The 16055-nt window shown below is 41.5% G+C and overlaps 1 protein-coding gene across 1 annotated transcript in view; it reads left to right on the forward strand.

The window, feature by feature from the left end:
- Positions 1-15620, forward strand: part of LOC140998141 (plexin-A2-like) — a 72221-nt gene extending 56601 nt beyond the window's left edge. Inside the window, exons 18-31 of the mRNA XM_073468313.1 lie at positions 490-633; positions 1082-1316; positions 3004-3146; positions 4234-4502; positions 6164-6230; positions 6636-6782; positions 7871-8030; positions 8806-8909; positions 11510-11606; positions 12306-12505; positions 12672-12841; positions 13268-13480; positions 13972-14122; positions 15525-15620. Of these exons, the coding sequence (XP_073324414.1) occupies positions 490-633; positions 1082-1316; positions 3004-3146; positions 4234-4502; positions 6164-6230; positions 6636-6782; positions 7871-8030; positions 8806-8909; positions 11510-11606; positions 12306-12505; positions 12672-12841; positions 13268-13480; positions 13972-14122; positions 15525-15620 (2196 nt within the window). The remainder of the gene's footprint in view (positions 1-489; positions 634-1081; positions 1317-3003; positions 3147-4233; positions 4503-6163; positions 6231-6635; positions 6783-7870; positions 8031-8805; positions 8910-11509; positions 11607-12305; positions 12506-12671; positions 12842-13267; positions 13481-13971; positions 14123-15524) is intronic.
- Positions 15621-16055: the final 435 nt, after the last annotated feature.

Below are 16055 nucleotides of genomic sequence, written 5' to 3' on the forward strand. Positions count from 1 at the left end.
TTCCCATCACATTCCCAACTGTGATTTACGTCACAAAGAGGATGTGACTACATCCTGAAGTTTATAGCAAAGATTTTACCATCTGCTTTCCACTTTTACACCATGTGCAACTGCACATCTTTAACTCCGTTTGTCGTGGAGGAACAGCTCGGCAGATTGGTTTGCATCTTGAAGCAATCTGCCGTCGTTAGGTACAATAATTTAACAGATTTCCTGCAAAATATGACTCATGGCGTAGAATGACAAAGTGTCTGCCAGTCTTTTCCAAGATTACAGTAATTATACTAATGGCCGAGAGTAAAAATAATTCATTAAGTTTAAAATTCTACACATGATCAGCAAGACGTTCCAACGGGGTGAAAACATTACATTTAAACTACACACAAGAATACTGCAGAGCTACCTTTTGTTTTGTAACAACTACCTGTTCTTAATGATATGTTGTTATTTTCTGCAGTTGTCCATATTCCTTCTCTAACTGTGTTTCAGGGACGTAACCTGGTGCCGTCTGCGTCCGGTGGAGCCAGGCTGAATTACACGGTGCTGATCGGAGACACGCCCTGTTCCCTCACCGTCTCTGACACTCAGTTACTCTGCGAGCCTCCGAACCTCACCGGGCAGCACAAAGTCCTGGTCAGTCTCAAAGCGTTGGTGGTTTTCTGTCCGTCTGTAGATCTGATTGGCTGTCTGCGTGGATGTGGGTCACTGTCTGTAGGTCAGTGCTTGTCTGTAACGTCACTGTGTTTGTGGGTCACCGACAGGCTTTCAGTTAGTCGCTGGCTTTCTGTCATTGTCTGTCACTCATGGTCTGGTAGGTTCCCAATTACAGCACATTGCCCTCCAGAGTTATTGACAGGCACTCTTGCAAATAATGAGAAAAGAGCTGTAAAGAGAAAAGCTGGTGTGTCTGGAACTTTTACAAATTTTCTTCAAAGGCAATTGTTCAGGAAAATGGTCCATATCTCTGTTGTGTTTGCCAATTTAATTCCTCAACAACAATCTTTTGAATTAGTGATTATTTTCTTTGTTATTTGAGCGCTTTCAACACGCTTTTGAAAATATAACAATTTTTTTTATCCAGGTCCAAGTAGGAGGACTCCACATCTCGCCAGGAGAGGTTCACATTCGCTCCGACAGCCTGCTCACCCTTCCTGCCATCCTCAGCATCGCAGCAGGAGGAGGGCTGCTCCTTATCATCGTCATCATAGTCCTGCTGGCCTACAGACGGAAGTCACACGAGAACGACCTCACTCTGAAGCGCCTGCAGATGCAGATGGACAACCTGGAGTCCAGGGTGGCTCTGGAGTGCAAGGAGGGTGAGTAGGAATGATCAGAGAGACTAGTAATAGCCATTAAAACTCACACTCCCAAAATAACTAATACCGAATCCCTAAAAGCTCATTTGTAGTTGCCTTATAGCGCCACCTGTTGGAACTGATGTTTTGACTGATGTTTGCGAGGCTTTTGTATTTGAATGAAGATGGTAGAAGTATGAAAAGTAAAAGTAGTCCTTCTGTAGTAAAATGGTACCTGTTGGTGTTTTACTATTATATTATTATATTAATGTGTGTGTTGTATTATACCGCTGTAGTTGTTTAGGGTTGGGCTCATGTCATATTCCCATTCTACAAGATCAACATGTGTTTGTAGCGTCGCTCTCTCTGTGATCGCATCTCTAAAAAGTCAACTTTTCCCGAACTCAGAAACACAGCCCTGTTTTCAGCTCTGTGACGATGCACTTTTGAACTATGCAGGAGGGTTTTAAATAGTTTATCTCGCTTAAGAAGTAGCAGAGTTTTCTCAAACCATAAAAGAACACTTCATCCCTGAGCTTGTCACAAACACTCAAAATCAAAATCACCATGTTTGGAGATACAAGGTTTTCAAGGGAAAGGAAGGTATGAAAACATTGATCTGAAAAGTAACAAGCAACTGAAGCTGTTAGACCAATGTAGTGGAGTCAAAAGTACAAGATCTACCTCAGGGATGTGGTGGAGTAGAAGTGTAAAGCAGCAGAAAATGGAAATACAGGAAACTCAAATTTGTACTTCAGTAAAGTACTTGAGTAAATGTATTTTGTTACATTGCACCACTGTTTATATACCAGCTGCCAAATAATTGAATGGTCATTACCAACCAAGTGTATGTTTTATTTCGATTGGATTTTCAAGCTATAACCGTTTTGAGGCAGGATGTCTGTATTCTGAGTTATATAAAGTAACACACCCTTCCTATCTGTATCTAGCAGTGTTGTAAAAAGTACAAAATAGTCATACTTCAATAAAGCAAAGATATTGTGTTAAAATATTACTTTGATAAAAAGTGAAAGCCACCTATACTAATAGTACTTGAATAATAGTCTTAAAGTATCTGATATGACATGTACTGAAATATTAAAAGTAATTTTCTGGCAATAAATATACTTAAGTATCAAAAGTACAAGTAAGTTATACATATATTTACATGTGTGTATGTGTTAAGACTGGTTATCGGATACAACACTAAATTAAATATAAATGTGCTGCTTTGATTCAGATGCAGCATGTAATCTGCAAAATAACTAGCTACTAAAGTTATCAAATAAATGTAGTGGAGTAAAAGTAGAATATTTACCTCCAAAATGTAGTGGAGTGGAATTATACCAAGTACGAAGTAAAGTACAAGTACCTCAAAGTTGCTTAAATACCATAGAGTTACATTCCATCACTAGTAAAACTAAAAATGTAATATATACTGTAAGATACAATATGAGCTGCATAATGTTTATACATGTAGATCCAACAATGTCAACAAAGTGAGTTATATTAACTAAACAATGCTAATCAAACTCACTACAGTCAGTATTTGTCATCATTCTACTGTTTTACACTCGTTAACCATTTCAGTATTTATCAGTAACATAAAAAGGAAACTACTGTCTCAGCTTTACTGCCATAAACATAGCTAAAAGATCAATGTTACAAAATGTATGCCAATATCAACTACTACCTCTGTCATACGCAGCCTTTGCAGAGCTACAGACTGACATCAACGAGTTAACGAGCGATCTGGACAGAGCCGGCATCCCGTACCTCGACTATCGCACTTACGCCATGAGGGTCCTCTTCCCCGGCATCGATGATCACCCTGTGCTCAGAGAGCTGGAGGTGGGTAACCTCTGCAGCAGGGCTACAGCTACTTGAATTCAGTTTCAACCACTTTTCTGACATCTTGACCTTAAGGCTCCACTATACTCCAAACCAAATTGATTTTGGCTTGTTGGCAAGTGCTGTCAAAGTGCTGTCGAACAGAGCGGTGTGAGCAAATGTCAGCGGTTTGAGGTCTGTTTGTTTAATGGTGTCCACATCAGCTGAAAAGAGCTCGAGAGGAGAGTTTGATTTGGAGTTTGCTTGCTCTCTTAGCTGCAGTCATGCACCCATATTGAGTCTAACTCTTTACTTTTAAAACTTTCTTACAAATACTTTTCAGCACCAGATTACACAGTTTATTTTCTTCAACAGAAACATTACATCAGGATATTGTAAAGTGGTCGTCAGATGTCCTATGCTTGAAACAGTTGGATGTTGAGGGAGGCAGCGTAAATATCCTGCAGATAGATGTACATCGCTTTCATTGTCTATTTTCTACAGTCTCGTTCAGGATTTGTTTTGGACTGATTTTGGTCTTATCCTCATCGTCAACTTAAGAGGATTTGGTTTAGAATGTACTTTGACATGACCAAGGCTGTTTTTATTATTGTCCTGATTAAGCGTTCAATCCTGAAAGCACTCCATATGACATTTTAAAGAAACTCTGATGACAAACAAGAACAACTTGACAGATACTCAAGGACAAAATTGGGCAAATGTTGCCAATTATAGCTGATTTAATCAATGGTTATTATGGTCACAGGGATTTTAAAAGGCCTCTGCTCTGAAGAGCTTCTCTAATTGCAGTTTAAACATGCTGACTTTTACCAAAGTATCCGGCTCTTTGTTTGTTGCAGAAAAATGGAGCTTAGTTTATCCATTTTCTTGCTAAACTTGTCAATGAGTTCTGAGACTATGACTCATCAGAGTCCCTGAGGAAACAGATGTGTGCGAAACCTGGTTCTGGTTCTGTTTTGCACTGACACCCTGAGATGATCTATTTGACTTTACGTGTATATTTCATTTTCTTCTTCATGTTGTATGGAGTGAATTTTCTCATCCTTGACTGAGTATTATCTATGAGCACGTGCGTCTGTGTGTGTAGGTGCCGGGGAGCGGACAGGCGGGTGTGGAGAAAGCCTTGAAGCAGTTTGCTCAGCTGGTGAATAACAAGGTTTTCCTGCTGACATTCATCCGCACGCTGGAGCTGCAGCGCTCCTTCTCCATGCGTGACCGCGGCTACGTGGCCTCGCTCATCATGACCGCTCTGCAGGGACGGCTGGAGTACGCCACGGACATCCTCAAACACCTGCTCTCAGATCTTATAGAACGCAACCTGGAGAGCAAGAACCACCCCAAACTGCTTCTACGCAGGTAAACCAAGAGTGTGTTTTTTTTGCTGCTGCTGAAAGCTGCTGTACAAAGAGCTGTTTAAACACTTCTGGAAAATTGCAATTGGATTGAAGTTACATTCTTACAAAGTGTGGTAATGTTTCTCATTTTGGAATAGCAAGTCATTTTATTCAGCTGAATATTGGATTATTCACTTTGGAGTTTAACTTCACAGAGAACTGTATGAATATTAGTTGAGGCATTGCCATAAAAGTACATATTCACTGTAGGGAGTCGTACAGCCACAGTCTTTTTGCTTCACTGGGGAAGCTCAGGGTTTGGAGAGAGTCTCATTTTAGTTGCAACAGCTAAGCAATAGAAAGATTAAGCATGTTTAAGGAAGGAGTCTGACAAGTCATCTATCTTACAAATATTCCTTGTGAACTGGACTTCCTTTCCTTTCTCCGTCTACATTTTCCACTTTCAAACTAGAGACCTTTTCTGTCACAGACCTCCCCATTTCTGATCAGCGCTGCTTATCTTTCGGCATAGATAATTCCTTCGCGAATTGTCCTTTCCAGCCCAGTTACCGCACTTCTGATGGATGAGTAACTAGGCCAGCGAAGGAGAGCCCACCTCTGTTCGGCTTTGTTTTGTGCAGCGGCGTGAAACAGCCGTTGCTAGTCTGAGAAACAGGGTGCCTGGACAGACAGGTGAAAGACGGGAGCCGTAAGAGTGATAGAGAGTGGGAGGGACTGGCAGAGGAAGAGAACCTAATGGGGAAGAGTGAGTGCAGCGGCGGCGGACTCGTTGTCAGTCTGACTTATCTTCTGTGTGCCACTCATGAAACATTCAGCTGGAGCTCACGTTTCCTTCCCCTCCCCATCACCTCGCCTATCCTCCTTTCTCTCGCCTCTCTCCCTCTTTCCTCCACCTCTGGTTATCTGTCGATTGTTTTCCCAGCGCTGAAGCTGGCCTGCTGAATGTTTCATGAGGTTTTTTTTTTTTTTTTTTTTTTTTCCCCCTTTCCTGAAAACGAGGGCTCTCTCAATCTGAAGTACACTCATTAAATATAAGGATGAGTTCACATGGGGGAGCCGGTACAACACAAACTTGTTAGTCCAAACATGCTGCTCTGGCTGAAAAACTCAAAAATTTAATGGGATGCCGTCAACAAAAGAGTCAATACAGGTTAGGGTTGAAAAGCAGTGACAGACAGCAGGTTAGAGAGGAAGAGTGACTGGTGGCTGTAAAGCTGCGGGCTTTGGATAAGATTCAGATTAGGAAAAGGCTTATACGCCATTTCAAGGGGTACTGTTACATGATTTAAAGGATTTACTACGGTAAATGATAAAATCTTTCCCATCTGTACTCATGTGGCTAAGTGCAGACACAGCGAGGAAGAAACAGAGTGAAAGGACTTGAAGTGGACGTCTAAGTTGTGTCTGCACAATTATGTCATGACCCAAATATGTTCTGCACCAGCAGCACTTAACTTACAGTATATCAGAGCAAGTGTCCTTTGAGACCGAGCGGCTGGGTGAGGACGCTATTCCTCTGCAAACTCTCCATGTCATGCTTTTTGGTTCCAACAATGTCAGGCTCTTCTGCATCTTAAATTATAAAAGAATAATCAGAGCACTCCAGCTCTCTGTGGGACGTCTCTTGCTAACAAATGAACGTGCTTTCTTCTTGTCTCGCAGAACAGAGTCCGTGGCGGAGAAGATGCTGACAAATTGGTTTGCCTTCTTGCTCCACAAATTTCTCAAGGTAAAAAATGAAATCCATCTCGCACCTTATCGCCACAGGTGTCAGAGTGATACACTGTGACGACGCTTCTTAAAATTATGAGCATCGATTCTGAAATAAACCGCTGCTGTGTACGTTTTTGTTGCAGCTGTCGTTTTAACTGTCTGATATTGATGGGGTTTTGTGGACATTGTGCGAGGGTAGTGTTTACCTGTGAGGTCAATCTTATCTCCAGTTTTGCAAATTCAAAAGCAGAGAGAAATCTCCGTTTTACTGTGTTTGATGTGTCATGCTCTAGTTACTGAGTCTTTATCGTCTGTGCTGATGAATACAGATCTCTTTTCCTTCCCTTCACTTCTTTCCTACGTCTTGTTTTCCTTTCTCCCACCTTTCTCTCTAATCCCTGGGTTCCCGTCCAAAACAAAGGAGTGTGCTGGCGAGCCTCTCTTCATGCTGTTCTGTGCCATCAAACAGCAAATGGAGAAGGGACCCATAGACTCCATCACCGGAGAGGCTCGCTATTCCCTCAGTGAAGACAAACTCATTCGACAGCAGATTGAATACAAGACGCTGGTGAGTCATAAAGACATTAATAATAAAAAAAAGTCAAAATTGTGTCTCTATTCATTTGGCAAAGAGCCTTGACAGAACCACAGGAAGGTGGCATGTGCCTCGGCTGAGCTTGTGATTTTATGAATGCTGTGACTGTTTGGATAGTTTCACTGATGGCAGTGGATAAATAATCTTGCACAGCCAGGTGTCCGTCTCATCAAGCTGAAGGGAGGGCCTGACAAAATTTCTTCAAAACAAATTGTGAAAATAAGACCTTACAATATGGACACAGCCTTTCAATTAGCTGCAACTAGCTGTAACCCAGCTTCATTTTCTTATTTGCGTTAACGTCAGCACGGTAAAGTCCATGTTTGCTGCAGTACTTTTCATGGAGAACAGACTGCAAGGACAAAATATGCAAGAAGGTTCTTTTGTCCATGATAATTGTATAGTGAAAATCTGCTATTGTGCCAGCCCAGCAGCTCTGCCCTCCCCTCTTCTTACAAACTTTTGAGCTTAAGGTTCTCGTAACCTGATTAATTTTGACAAGGCAGGTCTGGCAACCCAAATTAGCAGAAAAATAAAAAAAAATGGTATGAATAAAGATACATTTTAACTGATAAATATAACCAAGAATACTGAGTCGACAGAATTCTGACTGGTGTGTTTACTCGAATCAGTAAAGAGTGATGAGGTCGGGCCACCTGTGTAACAACAACATGCCTTTTTCTTTTACCTTTTCGATTTAAAATAAGGCAGCTGGATTCCTCCACCGACCCGTCAGAATAAGTTCCCCCTCAGGCTTTAGCTCCGACGCAGAGCCAGCCAGAGACAGGATGACACCATCTCTGATATCCATGTCGGAGAGTGTGAGAGGCTGTGTCTCATTACTTGTTTAATGCCCCTGCTAGAGCTGCACAGCCGCATCCTGGAGGTGTGAAATTACATTTTTGGCCGAGATCCTCTCCACCAGGACAGTTTGGTGAGGAGAAGGTAATGAAAGGACTTTCCTAGCAAGCAACACCTTTCTCTCTCTCTCGCCTCTTTCTCTTTCCCCTCCCTTTTCCCTACGCCCTCCTCTCCTGTCTCTCTTCATCCTGAATCCCCAGACGCTGAGCTGTGTGAACCCAGACAATGAGAACAGCCCAGAAATCCCTGTCAAGGTGCTCAACTGTGACACCATTACCCAGGTAAAGGAGAAGATCCTGGATGCGGTGTACAAGAACATGCCCTACTCACAGCGACCACGGGCGGCAGACATGGATCTGGGTGAGGCTGCACTGGATGCAATCCAAACCAAAGTCATATTACTAATACCGCTTATATTTTCTGGGATAAAACATAGACTGCCATCGCAATGACAGGAGGGAAGAATAAAGTTTAGAGCGGGCATGTCAGGGGAGCTATCAGAGATATTTCCCTGTGTGACATCAACAAAAGGCTCAACATCAGTTTCTGGGAGACAACCCCTCCCCACACCTGTTTACATCCCGAACCAGAGCAACACTCACCAACACTGACGTTAAACCTTACTGACAGCTCACCTACACTTAGGCTTACGCCCACAACATGTCATCCAGCACTGAATGACTCGGTACAAATCCAGCCGACACGCACCTTCAAAGGCAGTACATAAGATATCTCGTCACTAGTGGCTGATATCGCTGTAGGTCTGTAGTTTAACACCTTAAGGGGCTTTTTTTACAGGTTGGGGATTTGGAGAGGATCAGTTTCTCCTTGTTGCTTTGGGCAGCTTAAATCCCCGTGGGGACACTGTGTCATTTGTGTTTTGTTTGTAGAATCACTTTGATTGTCAAGAAGTGCAGCAAGCTGTCTCGGTGACATTTTGGCTGCTATGCTTGACAACCTGCAGGGTTCAAAGAGCAAACTGACGCAGTAACACAAGGAAAACATGACCTCACATGCAGCACAGAGGGACAATGCGAGACGAACAATGGACATTAGACAATATGTAACTGTCAAGCACTTGGCATACCCCGAATTTCCACGTGTCACATTCATTGTTGATTGTATTTTCCTACAGAGTGGCGGCAGGGCAGAACAGCTCGCGTGGTCCTGCAGGACGAGGACATCACCACCAAGATAGAGAGCGACTGGAAGAGACTCAACACACTCATGCACTACCAGGTGTGTTCATGATGTTACAACACGATTTCGGAAAAGCTGTGTGAAACATAACTAAAAACAGTGTTCGCCGACAACGGTTTTAAGTGGTGAACCTCGCCCGTCTTCGCTTGTGAACGACTGAGCCTTTTCGAGGATGCCCTTAAGAATTCAGTCAGGATTTTTTATTTTTTTGCATCAATGAAAACTGCCAGTTATCTTCTCGATTAATAGATCAATTCTTAAAATAGTGAAAAATGTTCATCACAACTTCCCAAAGCCTCAAACAGCTCATTTTCTCCAACCACAGTCCAAAATCCATTTTCAACTTACAAAATATAAAAAACAGAGTAAAGTGGAAGGTACTCATTTTCTAGAAGTCTGAAAATGATTAATAAATGATCAAAATAGTTGCAGAACAGCCTTTCGTCATCCGACTTTTCATTTCAGCTCCTACTTAACGAACCTTACAAAGCCATTTCACTCTGTTTCACACTGCCACCCGCACACCTTGAATCTTTTTCATCCTTTTTTAAAAACTGCAATTATCCAGTTGCTCAAGGGCATTACAGCAAGCATTGTTGATGAAGGACAGAGGATTACTCATTCATATTCATATCACTCAACTCACCCCTGCCGACGTTTGTTTTAACCTCCCGGTCACAAGCACGCCTAGTGGACTCAAACATGCACTCGTGTGCCTCTGTCTTTTACAACATCTTTTTTTTTTTTTTCCCCAGCTCATAAATGCGACGACACAGGTCAGCAACCTCGGATGAGTCATCCTGTTCCCTTGTCTGTCAAACGTTTGTCATGACGATCAGCTTTGGGACGACGACTGTACCACTCACATATTTCACTTGAGCATTTTTTTTTTGTTTAAACAAAGAGAAAAATGAAGACAAAGGAAATCTGAATATTCTGCACTAAATGTGTGTTTTGACAAAAGAAGAATATATTCCCTTGTTATCTGTCAAGGAGATAAACAATTTCATTCTTACATTCTTAATCTCTCTGCCAGGTGTGGACATGTTTGCTCTGCTGCTAAGCTGGATTTGTATTAGCTGCATTTGTAGCTCACGCAGAAACAGCAGCATGAATTTTGTTCAAACTGCAGATGACCTCGTCACGTCTGCCAAGCACAGCTACAGTACACAGTATTTACCTGGAACTACTGTACAGACAAAATGTCTGCTTAGCCAACATTCAGCAGCCAATGAACTGTATTCAAACAAGCATTTACATATTTCACTATGAAGTTTGTCTACCGGTTGGTGCTTTTTAGGTTTCTTTGCATTTAGGTTGCAAAAATACTTGCAACCGGGGATTTTCAATGTCAGACACTGTGAGACGAAATTGGGACAACTACACCCTTAACACTGCTTTAAGGACTGTACTGTTGTCATGGAGTTGGATAGTTAGTAGTAGGCTACAACTTTTTTAGCCCATACAAGGTTTAATGTTAATGGTTTTCTCACTTACCTGGTCGGACAAGTGGGTCCGAAATCCACTTACCCAAAGTCAATATTTACTCGCCCCGACACAAACTGCTTTATTTATTAGTGGATGTCAAATAACAACAAAGACTTGACTTAATTGACTCTTTTAAACTTTATTTAAGTAAATGAATCAGAACAAAGACACAGTGTGTCATGGATGAGACCTAACAAACATTCTTGCATGTTGAAATTTTCGCTTGTGCTTCAGCTCATAAATGTCTTTACCTGCTGCCATTTTACCTTGCCGAGAGAGAGATGAGAAGGAAACGAGATGACTCACTCCTTCTTTACTATGTGTTTAACTCTTTTTTTCACTTTCCTGATCAGGCAAGTAAGTTGCTAGATTTACTAGCTTGATGCAGCATTTTACTTGCAGGGCAACCCTAATTGTTGAGCCCTGCTTTATATTTAGTTTTTACATTTTGACAAATGGATAGCTTTGAGCAATTCCTGTCTGCCATGTACCAGTGAATGTCCAGACAACAATCACTCAGTTGATACTGAAAAAAATTCAAAGTCATGATGATTCGCAGGCAAGTTCTGGAGTAATAAGAAGCATCTTTTTTTCTATTTCTTTAGATACGTACAGACGTTTATTTGCAGCGGATATTGTAGATAATATGTGATGCCCTTGGGGAAGTGTGTTAAAAAACCTTGGCATTAGACTAAAATCTTATAACCCTTTTTTTCCAACAGCAATTTAATTCTCAGTTTTATAATCAGCAATTCCTGCTTAAAGGGTTTAATCGATGCCTAGAACCACTGCTTGTTTATTTAGCTATACAGAAATTGTCTTTGTAGCAACAGAGAATTTTAAATAACAATATCTGTTGCCACACACAAAGTATATAGTAGTTAATGTATATAATTTTGAGCTGACTTTTAGTGCGATCATCGACCTTGAACTTAAACCCACTCCTTCATACGTTTTTCTCTCTCCTGTGACTGCCTACGAAAGACGTTCAAAGCCTCTGAATCATTTTACAAATCCCTGGTCTTTGATTTTCAACCTCAAACATTTTTCCAAATTCCAGCCATGATTACTTTTGACGAAACAGCTGCAAGCCACAAATTCATAAAAAAACAAACAAACAAAAAACAGCAATCTTTACCTTTGTCTTCCAGGTGTCTGAGCGCTGCGTGGTGGCCTTGGTGCCCAAACAGATGTCCTCTTTCAACATTCCTTCCTCGGCAAGCTTCCCCCGCAGCATCAGCAGATACGGTCAGTACTGTTTCAGAAATGCAAATACCTTTCATTCATCCAACTTCCAGCAGCGTTGCACCATCTGTTGCTGTCACTTATCAGTCTGTTACAAGCACATTAGCAGATACTTTTATATAGGACATTAAAAAAAGAGATGCAACATTAGTTTTTCGGAAATATTCAGCGGTACAGAATCAAAACACATTCTGTCACCTTTGAAACAATTATGCTTAGACTAATCATTAGTCATTACCGGGTGTATGTATATGTTTTATCGGGACAGATGAAATCCAGTCACTTTAGATTCATAGAAATGTTGATTCAAATCACATCTCTGACACAGCAGATCACACTGACATTCATATTAGATTTCAAGTCATTTTTCCTTTAAAAACACGACACGCAGCAGCAGAAAACAAACAACACAGATTGACAGAAAGACGGGGCCATAGCCTGGACAGAAAAAAAAAATGCTTTTAGTGAATGAGAGCGGGTCTTTATCATTACCATGACAACCACTGACATAATGACAGCAAATGATTATAGTGTCTAAAAGCACACGTCCAACCTTGCTCACTTGCAATTACAAAGACAACAAATCTAAAAAACAAACAAACGTGACTTTCTCTCCGTCCAACCAAAGTGAGATGTACTCCATTTACAAACTACATCTAGAGCATTTTGTAACATATATTTTCTCCATATGTGACCGTCTAGGAGTGGACGTATCCTTCCGCTCCACGCCCACCAGCCCGGACAGCCCCCACTCCCGTGTGCCCATGCTGACCCCTGACCTGGAGAGCGGGGTCAAGGTTTGGCACTTGGTCAAAAACCATGACCACGGGGACCAGAAAGAGGGCGAGCGCGGGAGCAAGATGGTGTCTGAGATCTACCTGACGAGGCTACTAGCGACGAAGGTGCAGTAGAACACGTATATTATAGACATACATTTAACTATACAACTTTAATTTTAACAACATCACTGATCCTGAATAAGAAAACAATACGAGAAAACAATAGCAATCAAAAACGCTTTGGAATAAGAGACAACAAGTCTCAACTGTATGCAATTTATTTCTACAGGGCACCCTGCAGAAGTTTGTGGATGATCTGTTTGAGACCCTGTTCAGCACTGTGTGTCGGGGCACCGCCCTGCCTCTAGCAATCAAATATATGTTTGACTTCCTGGACGAACAGGCCGACCGCCATGGCATCCATGACATGGACGTCCGCCACACCTGGAAGAGCAACTGGTGAGAAAGAGACGATGTCTGACATGTCATCTTTATTTACCTTCTTTAACAAGCCTGCTTGCAGTGCTACCTATAGAAATGTGTTTTTCAGATTTAACTGAGTTATCACCCTATTAATGCCAGGGTGCACCATATTTGTTATTTACCTAATTCTCTGGTGTTTTGTGCAGTTGTAGCTGCTCTTTAAAAACTTCTTAACTTTCTCTTGTAAACTCTGTAACTCTGTTAAGCTCCAAATTACATCTAATAAAGTCTCTTAAACTTCAGCAACATCTTGTTTTCACAACTAATGTCAATTTGGAAAGTCAATATGGGATTGATCAGAGGAAAACCAAAAAGCAACATCTTTTACACATAAAGTGAGGACTGAAAATGTATAACAAATCTTCCTCTCTCTCCTTCTGTCTAATCTCTGGATATCTGCAGCCTGCCCCTGCGCTTCTGGGTGAATGTGATCAAGAATCCCCAGTTTGTGTTCGACATCCATAAAAACAGCATCACGGACGCCTGTCTGTCTGTGGTGGCCCAGACTTTTATGGACTCCTGCTCAACTTCTGAACACCGCCTGGGCAAAGACTCCCCCTCCACCAAACTACTCTATGCCAAGGACATACCGCATTACAAAAGCTGGGTAGAAAGGTGCGTAGGTGCACGACAATGCAAAGACAAATGCGCCTCACAAGGATAGAAAGATGTACAAAATCCTTCAAACTGAGGACTCTTTGTACGTCATCATCTCTCTGGTAATGTAATTGTGCAGAATCCTCATGTATAAATGGGACTGCATCCCGTTTGGACTGCAGGCTGTGACACAATTAATCATGCAGCTTAACAGGGTGTGGAGCGACCGAGTTAAAGTGTAGTCAAGTGAAGTATAGTCGTACGAGGCTGTGCGTTTATATATAAAATAGTGTGCTGCTGCTGTTTGACGTCTAAATGAGTAAACTTGTGAGTGACGCATTTCCTTATTCTCCTGACAAAACACCTCAGATTTACTGACACCTTTAACATTTGATATTCTTTGACTTTTCACAGTGAAAGACTGAATCCAAGTGAGGAGAAAAGCTCTGATACGCATTACTGTGCCCCTGACTCTGACAGTGTATGTGTGTGTGCGTGTTTCCTCTCAGGTACTACGCTGACATCAACCGCCTGCCTGCCATCAGTGATCAGGATATGAATGCCTATCTGGCTGAACAGGCCCGCCTTCACTCCAGTGAGTTCAACATGCTCAGTGCCCTCCATGAGATCTACGCTTACGTCAGCAAGTACAGCCAAGAGGTGAGGCTCACTCAACACGCTGTATCATGGATGTGCTGTAGAAGTCCTGCTGGTGTGCAGTTAACATTTTCTCATATTAAAACAGCTTTAATCCACATTTTTATACTAACAAAGGATAAAAATGACTATGTCTACTGCAAATTGTGTTGCTCACAGCCAAAAAGAATTATCACCAGGCTCTTCAGTTCCCCTCACAAGCTTTAAGAGCATTTTATATAAAACAGCTGTGTGCTGGTAGCTCTGTTCAGCTCTGATAAACACTCCAGACAGCAGGCGGACAAAGTTTGTAGGTGGCTGGTGAACAAAGTGGAGAATTTAGCCACTAAAGAACCAGATAATTCCCTCAGGAGTTGGTGAAGGCCGAGCTAAAAGTTAAGTGAATAGTGGACTTAAAAACATAATATTGAGATTTGCTGGTTTCTGGTTGTAAACACACCACCAGAGAGAGAGAGAGAGAGAGCAGCAGTGGTTGAGCAAGTTAGAGAGTGAATGGAGAGAGTGAGCGGCGTTAGCAAAGACAAAGTAGTGAATCAGTGAAATAATGCAGGGCAGTTACATTCTAAAGCACAAATAAACTTGACCGCACCTCAAGACAGCTCTCCAGATTTATGCTGTTTGCTTCAAATCAACCTGATCGGTACTTCCCGACTGTTATTGGCTGCCCAAAGGTTGAGGCCTAGAAACATCTCCAACACAACAAAATACTAAGAAAATAATAAACTACAGGCACAACGCAGGGACTGCAGATACAGACACCACCTTGTGGGTCATTAGTGATGACTGAAAGGGATTACTTTTGTATGTTTGTCTATACATTGTTGTTTAGGAAAATCTTTCATAGTAAACGTTTAAAGGCTTATAAATTGACCTGAAATTAGTGATTTGTGATGTTTATTGTTGTTGAATGGTTTTGAAAAAGTGAAAAAATGCTGATCACAATCTCTTGAAGCCCAAGGTGGTGTTTTTAAATTGTTTGTATTGTCAGCCAACAGTTCACATCCATATTATTTAAATATTTTACTCACAATGGTATAAAAATGAGAAAAGCAGCAAAGCCTGTTTACCATTTTTTGCTTGATAAGCTTCAGTTATATCTGAGTTACATAACAGGCTTCTGCTAATGTTTATTCATTTGCACTGAATTCTAATTAACCAAATCCGTGATGATTAATTCAAGTCAACCTGCTCAGATGATTCTGAAACTTAACTTTTAATCAAATGGATTAAAATGTACACTATAATCAATAATTCAAGTAGAATAACAAGCGGAAGCTGTAGTTGTGGATCTTCTGTGTGTTTGTTTGACTCATAATGTGCATATTTATATGATTTTCCATAGCTGACCAGCGATGCGCCTCGTATCCTTGGTTTCACAGTTTTTGCCCGTGTGTGTGTGTTTTAGATCATCGAGGCACTGGAGCAGGATGAACAGGCCCAGAAGCAGAAGTTGGCGTATAAAGTGGAGCAGATCATCTCAGCCATGTCTACAGAGAGCTGAGACACACAGACACCTATATACATACACAAACATATATAGTATGCACACACTACACACACACACACACACACACTGAAACATACAACAACAGAGGAGTTATAAAACCCATCTGCAACACACTTTGGGACTGAGCAGTGCACATGAAGGAACACATTAGGTGCATGTATGCACACATACAATCAAACATTTACACTTATACACACTCACACACACAGACATTACAGACTCAATGGACCTACTGTATAAACAAACTGACACACACATGCATATATACACACATACAGTTGTACATACAAAAACCACTGAACACATCAAACAGCGGATCGTCCCAAAGCACGACTTTTGAATCCAATGTCATCGTTTTTTTCAGAAGAAACTCCAACAGGCAAACATCCAACTTCTAAAAAGGCTCCTAGGGAGGGAGGGAGAGACAGA

Source organism: Pagrus major, chromosome 6, assembly GCF_040436345.1.
Source record: "Pagrus major chromosome 6, Pma_NU_1.0".
Classification (NCBI taxonomy): domain Eukaryota; kingdom Metazoa; phylum Chordata; class Actinopteri; order Spariformes; family Sparidae; genus Pagrus; species Pagrus major.